At 40.7% G+C, this 9815-nt stretch overlaps 1 protein-coding gene across 1 annotated transcript; it reads left to right on the top strand.

The window, feature by feature from the left end:
* The first annotated feature begins 6131 nt into the window (after window positions 1–6131).
* LOC128024353 (forkhead box C1-A-like) lies at window positions 6132–8288 on the top strand. The gene has a single exon (XM_052610714.1). The coding sequence runs from the start codon at window positions 6371–6373 to the stop codon at window positions 7811–7813; it is 1443 nt and encodes a 480-aa protein (XP_052466674.1). The 5' UTR covers window positions 6132–6370; the 3' UTR covers window positions 7814–8288.
* The last annotated feature ends 1527 nt before the right edge of the window (window positions 8289–9815 follow it).

Raw genomic sequence — 9815 nt, forward strand, 5'->3', positions numbered from 1 at the left:
GGTACCCTGTAAATTTGCTTCTTTGTCATCTGATGCTTATTCAATATCTGGCCTGTATCATAAATAAACTGTATCATCAATACTGTAGAAAACACACACACACACACACACACTAACTGAATAGGTAAATGTGTAAATATATATATTTCTTGCTCTATGCACAGTGTCCTGCCCTATGCAATATATAATTCCATCATTGACTGACTACATACCTGTTTCCCCTGCGAAAGGTTTGGATGTTGGAGGAGACTATAGAGCGAGGCACATTAGGTTGATGACGTGGTCTGTAATTGTGGCCTGAATTTAATCTGGGACCCCATGGTGTCTTCGTGCTCCTCTACCTCTTCCCCCTATTCCACCGCCACGCTCCCTTACTCCTCCTCCTCCTCTTCTTCTTCTTGCTCTTTCTCTTTCTCGAGCAGGCAGCTGTCCTTGTTCATTTACTTGGCCTGGTGCCTCCATGTTCAGACATTGTACTGGTCCTGCATGGTCAAGCTCTTTACATACATGTTTGGCAGCATTCCCAGTCATGGACAGCACATGTCAGGTAACTAAACACACTGTTTGATTGGTCATCTGAGATGTGTGTAACTCCTCCTTCGTTAGTCAAGTTCTAGTTTCACCTGACTGTCAATTGCTGTAATAAACCTATCAAATGTTCCAAGGATTCATATATGGTATTCATGGTTTTATGTCCTTGACTAAGTTTGACAATTGGACAGACTATTGTGCATGTGATGACTTAAACAATGAAATGACACTGACACGTTTTGCAGCGAAAAAACATTAGACTGAGAATCAACAATCAGCTTAAAACAACAAGATCTATTCACTTGGAAATTGTGCTAAATGTAGGCTACCTGTACTTAATCATTTGCAAAGATGTACTAAGACATTGAGACATGTACTTAGACATTTGTAATTTGATGAAATGAATGAGAAAATCAATTATGTGGTGAACAATTGCCAAGTAGTTTGGAGGTTAGTCCATTTTGTTTTGAGAATGTAATTTCTGTTTCAAGAAATGAGACAAACCAATGTAGAGAAACTGTAATTTAAATGAATTATTTGACTTCGTTTTGTAACGTGAGGTAAATATGTAGACGGTCCCTTAAGCAGTCTGGGTGAATATGAACTGAAAGTAATGTGACATACAGCCAAGTATAGTGACCCCATACTCAGAATTCGTGCTCTGCATTTAACCCATCCAAAGTGCACACACACACACACACCGTGAACACACACCCGGAGCAGTGGGCAGCCATTTATGCTGCAGATATGCAGCGAATGTCAAACCTAAATCTAACTTTACCGAGTAATTTTGTAATGTTATTTGCGGTCGACACAACTGGAACTACTAGATAGCCTCGCGTTTACTTAATAAATATTGCACAACTCAGAACATGCCTCAGCTAATCAGAATCAAGCTTTCAACAGACCCTGTGGTATATATTTAAGCATATTTAAAAGACTAAATGAGAACATGCATAATTATTTGCAGCAACTGTTAGGCAGCTAATGGGATGAGGGAGACCAATGGTAACATTCCATGTATTACAGTTTTTGCCCCTTGCTTGAACACTATAGACCCATGCTTAGACTAAAGCAACACAACTTGAAACTTTTGTTACCATACCTCAAACACATGTACCCATACCTTAAACACAAGCGCTGCTTTGCACTCTAGTTGCAATTCAGCAACACACTTACTCCTTTATGCAACACACTTGGTCCTGCATACTACACTCTATTTCATACATAACACACGTCGTTCAAAAATGAAATCTCGGAGTGCCGTTTGGAAAACACGTGTATCCAAAATACAAAACACATCGGGTAATTGCTACCACTCAAATACACAACTGAAGGCACTTACTTGCAAAACTGAACACCAATCAGCCAGCTACAAAAAGCCCTCAGTTTAGCCATTTCAAGAACTTTGCAAGCATGGATGGAGGGAGAGCAAGAGGAAGAGGAAGATGAGGAGGAAGAGGAGGATGAGGAGGAAGAGCAAGAGGAAGAGGAGGAGGAGGAGGAGGAGGAGGAGGAGGAGGTCGAAGAGGGCATGCAACGACCCCTATTTCTGATGATATAAGAGCAACTTTGGTGGAGCAAGTGATCAACCATGGCCTGACTGTGAGGGAAGCTGTGCAGAGAGTCCACCCACACGCCGCATGTCTCTTCTGCAGGTGATGGAACTGTGGTGACATTCAGGTGACAGCAATCCATGGATGGTTTCGACGTGCAAGGGGATTTTCCCCGGTGCCTAGCGGGAGAAGACATTGCTTGCGATGTCAATGAGGCCAACAGACGGCGGGATCCATGAGCCCACGAATGCACAATTGCCATGATTTTCTGTGTTTACAGTATAGTGTTTATATATATATATATATATATATATATATATATATATATATATTTTTTTTTTTTTTGGCTTTATCTGAATTCATGTTACTGCAATGTACAGTGCTACAATGTACAATACTGAGCAGGCCTATTTGCTTTGTTGGTTGTTTGAAAATGTGCCTCCTTAAAATATGCCTTCTGAATAAACAGTGAAAATCAAAGACTGCAGTGTTTTATATAAAGTAGACTAGTGTGTTCCCCCTGATCTGAAACATATGATGCAAGTATGTGTCATTTTGTCATCAGAGTTACACTTTGACAAAGGAATGTTAGGTTTTGATATTAGAGTTTCATTTTGACACAGATGTGAATGGTATATTTCCCAGTGTTGTGTCATGTTTACTTGTGTGTAGAGTTTTGGCACAATGAGCGAAGTTTTGCTAAATGTGTTCAAGCAACGGGCAAAAACTGTAGTATAACGAGGGAATGACGTGTGCTGTGTCTCAATGCGAGCTCTAGAGGGCGCAGCCTTCAAAATATCACCATCGCGTTGCTTTCATTGCTCCCTTCAAACGGCCACATTATAGACACAGATCCCAAGGGCTACTCCCTCCAGAGTCATCAGGTATAGCAACAGGTATATTCACTTCTGACTGGTATCTGTCCTCCGCCGGATGATGGTCCTTCAGGAGCAGGACTGGATGCACTGGTAAAAAGTGTTAAGATGAAATCATATCTTTGCCCTACAGCTGTCTGCAGCTGTCACGCGATAATTAATTCATAACATTCATTAATTGTTGTGCAATAATGAATTCATACAATTAAGAATTAAATAATAGTAATGAAATATAAAGTCTAATTCAAGTTAGAATGTAGGCTACATAATGTGTAACCATGGTAACAGTGTTTTACACGTGGAGTCGTGTTTAATATGGAAATGGGGTCATGGTGATTTACTGTCTCACACTCTCCCACAGACGATTAAGCACACTTATATTGAAATAGTTTTTAAAAAGTTAAAAGTCCTTTTGTCCTTTTCAAATACTGAAAAGCATCTAAACTTGAATGTCACTAGATTATTTGTTCGAGGAAAAAAAATCTTCATAATGAACTCAAGGGGGAGGCAGTGTGAAGTTAATAAAATGTATTCTTGTGTTTTCTGGAATGACTTGGCACTTGAGTCTAGAACAGAACAGCGGGTTATTTTATTTATTTATTTTTTTGCATTTCTATCCTATTATTTCACGAATGCTGTCTGTTACTAATTCCATTTCATGCATATGTATGTATACATAGGTCTATATTTTGCTGCCACAAAAACAGTAAATTTATTAGTTTATTTATTATTTTTGTGAAGCACATTTTTATAAAAAGTTACTTTTATTTATTTTTTCATTTAAATCAACATTGAAATAAGCCCCCCCCCCATTGTCTTTCATTTTTAATCAATTTTTTTTGTCAGTTTTATTGATTTCATTTTTTAAATGTATATTTACTTTACTTTTTTGTAAGCTACCTTTGTAAAACTTATATACATGTGTAATAATCGTGTCTATGAGATAAACTCTGTATACCTGTCATTTGTGATCGAAAGAGGGCGCTAAGGCTGTTTCTTTACTCTGTGACCACCACAGACTTCCTCTCCTCTCGGACAGTCATGCCAAAACTAGCCAGAAGCCTAAAATATTATTGTATTTATGTGATTTTACTTTTTTATACGTTTATCAAATGCTTAATAATAATACAAATAATAATAATAATGTTGCTTTATTGGTTGCTCAGAATGATTACATCTTTGTATACAGTTTTTAGCTTCTGCTGTTTTTATTTGGGATGCCGATGCTTTAACAACCCCAGAGAGGACAATTTCACACAAAAACCACCCATACTGTTGCTTATTTCTATATAAGTCTGCATATTAAGTTTGAATAAATTATTTTTCGAAAGAGAAATAATGTTCGGTTCTAGCGGAACACATTAAGCATTTGACAAAACTGTAAATTGTAATCGTTCTTGTTTTCGTGCAAATCAATATTACAGCATGTCTCAAAAATTGTCCGCTTTTCAGATAGCAAAGATAATCAGTTTTATTCGCTACTTATATAAATATAGAATTACCCGAGTATCGTCATGCACATGAGATTAAATAAAAATATCCATCAAAAAGATTGTTAAATAACATGAGAACGTTATTTTATTTACAAAAACGTATTACAGTCTGTAATTGACTACAAACATATAGAAGCTTTAAAGTGAACATTTTTGAGTAAAGTAGCTTAACACTTTTTTTTTTAAACGTTCATTTTATTTTACCCTTTCAAAAGACCACATGACTATAGATACATCAATAAATAAATAAATAAATAAATGTATCTGATTTGTTAACAAGTGATCACGGCTAACCCCTTTCTTTTCCTTCACCATTAGATGCGTCTTTTAGCAGCTGTTTTCGCGTTATCCAGAGGTAGCTGGTGGAATTGGCTGGAATGGGAGTTCGGGGTGGGCAGGAGTTTGGGGTTAAGTAAGAGGCACGCACTGAATTGAACAAATAGCCTGGGGCACAAGAAAAGGTTCATGCCCGGGTCCCTGTAAGGAGAAACCAGTGAAGTATCAGCTAGTCCACGGTCACTTAATCAGAGCGACCTGTGGGGGATTACGAAGATATTGTGACCGCGATTTGGCCTCACAATTATCATTCACAGTGTTGTGTCCCTCCTCCGATCCTATTTTCATAACGGATGCATGTCCCTCAATAGGGCGGTGTTTGGGTTTTTACCTCGAAATAACACGCGCGACAGTACGAGTCAGCGTTCACTTTGTCACGTGTAGGCCCGCTTTATGAACACTTGATAAAGGAGCTTGAACAAGCGTTTATCTCTTTCATTATTAACAAACTTTTTTTCTGTTTGACAGTGTAAATCCTTCTTTGTTTAAAGCGCTATGACGGTAAAGCATTTGATGAAGACACCGCTTTTATTGGCGTGTCCTGAAACAGCTCCGAGGCTCCGAGGTGAAGGATGCATGAGTCTGAGCAGAGCTGACACATGTGACGTGTTCTGCTTTATTTGTTTCCCAGGGCTTTAATCTCGCTCGCACCTGGGCTCTTTCTCCAGTGTCTTCATTTGCTTAATTCCAGCATAATGAGCTCTCAGCCCGGGATGATGGGCTTTGATCCACTCACCCGTGTGGATTGAGACTTTAACTAACAGCCAGTGTTAATGAAGAACCAGTGTTACACTAAAACTGCAGGAAGCCGGAGATTATTTACGCTAATTCCCATATTAATTATTTTAAATCAAATGTTCTCCAAAGCTTCGAATGGGGAGGTGCGAAATACAGTTTATTATTAGCACTTGTTTATGCTAGCTATCGATTAAGGTTTGTTTTAAATGTGTATTTATAAATTAGTAATTAATAGAATAATTCATGAAAGGAAAATAAAGTGTGATAAATCAGTTCTCACACACGCACACACACGTATTATTGCGTTAGATTGTTCAGGTACACATCCAATACTATTCATAAACACACGTTTCTAATTGTTGTATTATAATCATTAACGTATTTTCAATCTGGTGTGTATCGGCGCTGGCTAGTTTGAGGAGAGTATGCTTCTTTAGGGTCTGGAGAAGTGTGTGTTTGGCTAGGGTGGGCTGGGACGTCCCAACACCTCTCGTTTTCTTCAACCTTGTGTGTGGCCGCTCGCTTTCACGGCCCGACCTCCCATTGGACAGCTTAGATGTTATTGGGAGGAGTCTTACTGGCAGCAAAAGGGGGAAAGAATTGGAAGTGCGCAAAAGCATTATGTAGTGACCGATGCTTGACGTTCAGAAGTTTTTCAATGCGCGCTCCGACAGACATAGGTGCCCAGTACGCGAGACCGATCCAATAGTCATATTTTATAAATACGGTGGCAGTGCGTGGACTTTCGGTTGGACTGCATTCCCGGTTTCAGAAGAGGACTTGTGGATTGCTTCAGACTTCTTGACTTCTGTTGTTCGCCAGCGCCGTTTGGAGAGAAGTCATGCAGGCGCGCTATTCCGTCTCCAGTCCCAACTCTCTGGGAGTCGTGCCGTACATCAGCAGCGACCAAAGTTATTACCGGGCCGCCGCCGGAGGGGGGTACACCGGGATGCCAGCCCCCATGAGCATGTACTCTCACGCGGCCCATGAGCAGTACCCTGCCAGCATGGCGAGGGCGTACGGACCGTACACACCACAGCCGCAGCCCAAGGACATGGTGAAACCGCCGTACAGTTACATCGCGCTCATCACCATGGCCATCCAGAACTCCCCGGACAAGAAGGTGACCCTAAACGGTATCTATCAGTTCATAATGGAGCGCTTCCCCTTTTACAGGGACAACAAGCAGGGCTGGCAGAACAGTATCAGACACAATCTGTCCCTGAACGAGTGCTTTGTCAAAGTGCCCCGCGATGACAAAAAACCCGGTAAAGGCAGCTATTGGTCTCTCGACCCGGACTCGTATAATATGTTTGAGAACGGCAGCTTTTTGCGCCGACGGCGGCGTTTTAAAAAGAAAGACGCCTCAAAGGATAAAGAAGAGCGAACTGTCAAGGAAGCGCCTTCCCGCCAGCAACAGCAGCAGACGGGCCGTGACCAGGAGCAGTCGGTGCCGGGCTCGCAGCCCGTGCGCGTTCAGGACATTAAAACCGAGAACGGCTCGTCCACGCCTCCGCAGGCCGTTTCACCCTCGCTAAGAACCGTTCCCAAGATCGAGAGCCCCGACAGCAGCAGCAGCAGCAGCAGTATATCGAGCGGTAGCCCGCACAGCATCCCGTCCACCCGCTCTCTCAGCCTGGACAGCGCCGGGGAACAGCAGCATCACCACCAGGGCCAGGCCCCGGCGCAGGGCTTCAGCGTGGATAACATCATGACCTCCCTCCGCGGCTCGCCTCAGAGCTCCGGCGAGCTCACCCCGTCTCTCGTGGCGCCCTCACGGACAGGTATCACCCCCACGTTGTCCCTGAACTATTCTCCCAATCAGACGTCCGTGTACAGCTCGCCCTGCAGCCAGAACTCTATCTCGACTACCTCCAACGCCACCTATCACTGCAACATGCAGGCCATGAGCTTGTACGCGGGCGGGGATCGCTCGGGCCACTTGGCCGTCACTACCACCGTGGACGAAACTCTGCCCGATTACTCGATCACGACCACCACGTCGTCTTTAAGCCACGGGAATCCTCAGGAGGGCCACCACGCGCACCAAGGGCGCCTCGCGTCATGGTACCTAAACCAGGCCGGAGACATCGGTCATCTGGGCGCCACGTACCCCGCGCAGCAGCAGAACTTCCATTCGGTCCGGGAGATGTTCGAGTCGCAGAGAATCGGTCTGAATAATTCACCGGTGAACGGGAATAACAGCTGTCAGATGTCGTTTCCCCCGAGTCAGCCCATATACCGCACGCCAGGGGCTTTTGTGTACGACTGCAGCAAGTTTTGACCAAACAAGTATTTTTTGTTCTTCTTCTTCTTCTTCGTTTTGTTGTTGTTGATTTTGCCTTTTCTTGATACTGAGACACGTTGATAATTACCGACTCTACCCCGTGCTGGACTGAACAGAAACCGAACTAGATCTTGGTTTGTTAAGGACAGTGTTACTTCGAATAACACGTAAGTCTTCTTGGTTTTTGTGAGCTATATGCTGGGCTGTGCTGACGTGCAGCAGTCGTTTATGGACTTGTTATTACGTGTAAATTGCATATAGTAATTTATTTCTAAAGTGTAGCCGGATATTATGGACCAAACACCAAAAAGTGTTTCTAAATTGAACTGCATTAATAGTCCAAGTGTTCCACTATAACAAGGAACGGAACATGTATAACGCCATATTCTTTCAAATTATCTCCTTTTGTTGAAAAAGTATTCTGAAGGAACTGCATTGTTTGTGTAATAAATTGCCATGCTATTTGAGTTAAAAGTAGGCTACGCCTGATTTCTTAGAGCCCTGTCAGAACACAACTGTGTGTTAATATAGAGAAATAACACATTTAGAGCACAATAAGCTAGAGAAAGTGCCAATTACCTGCATGAATGATCCAAATAAGAGGGTCCAAATAATTCGGCTTTGCTGTGGCACAGTTGAACGTTTCTTGATCCAGACGTTCGTCCTAAAATGCACAAAGAAACGAATAAAAATGCTCTGATCATGCACGCGGATTAATATGAAAATAATCACAGGCCCTTTTCAGCATTTTATGGAACCGTGCAATACTAAACATGCATTCATCCGTTTCTTTTTTTATTTAAATGTTAGCTTCTAGGTTTTAGTGATTTTATTATTACTCATAACATAACTTTGTTTTGCAAAATATAGCAACATTTTACGCTTATTTTGTTTATACTAAATAGATATATTGAATATCAAATAAGAAATAGCACGTGATTGAAATTCAATTGAAATTCTCAAGAATATAAGGCCCGCAATTAAGTAAAGCGGGATTCTAATCTTATTATTCTTATCACAATTACCATTATTTGTATTATTATTGTTGTTGTTATTATCTGTAGTAGTAACTATTAAAAATGCTTATTTAAGTATGTTAAAATGTGGTTAATTTAGTATCATCTCATTTAGTTAATTTATTATTTAATGTGATTTAATAATAATAATAATTCTTAGGTTTAGACCAGGCGAAGCTCGTTAAATACGGCTGCTGGTTTTGTTTTTACAGAGCAGTAGCAGTGGTAGTAATAAAATAAATATTGCCATGCAACTTATATTTTAATTGCTGTGAGGTGACGTGTTTTGTTATAATGTGTTCTTACGCAACTCCACACGCAGACCTGGACATCTGTCACCATCGTGACCCGAGTTTGGTCATTGTAATTCACCACTTGTGTTCAGTGTGCACGTGTTTACTAGCGCATAGCTTGGTTAATATCATACCAGACATGCCAAAGATACTCCAATCACCACCAGAGGATTCAGCAGGACTTCTAGAAGGCAAAGCATCTGGGCTTCACATAAATAAGAGGAGCGTCCTCAGAAAAGGCTTTTAGAGTAAACCAATTCCTGTATATAATAATAATAATAATAATAATAATAATAATAATAAAAGATGCAGGTTATATTAATGTACATTTTCTGACGTTTATTTATGGTTATCCACCAGTCAGGTTAAAGAAACATGTCACTAAGTATGTTTAACTCAGAAATGCGATTTGGGAATAAGCGAGTAATAATCTTTTATTTTAATCTTCTTAATTTTTATTGAGATGTGATGCCACGAACATTTAGCGGCTTTTAAATTATCAAATTTTCCCAACAATTAATAATAATAATAATAAAAAAGAAGAAGAAAGGCGTATTCTTTAAATGCGTATTCTCTCTAAAAAGTAGCTAATGACCTGCAATTGTTAACTTAAAGATCTATTTCTATCTGACTGAACCCATAAAATGTAATTGTATTGGTATAAATTAATGTATTTAGGTTGATTCAGAG

Source organism: Carassius gibelio, chromosome A2 (genome assembly GCF_023724105.1).
Source record: "Carassius gibelio isolate Cgi1373 ecotype wild population from Czech Republic chromosome A2, carGib1.2-hapl.c, whole genome shotgun sequence".
In the NCBI taxonomy this organism is placed as follows: domain Eukaryota; kingdom Metazoa; phylum Chordata; class Actinopteri; order Cypriniformes; family Cyprinidae; genus Carassius; species Carassius gibelio.

Coding starts and splice junctions, on each gene's coding strand:
- LOC128024353 (XM_052610714.1), top strand. CDS start 6,371: ATGCAGGCGCGCTATTCCGTCTCCAGTCCCAACTCTCTGGGAGTCGTG.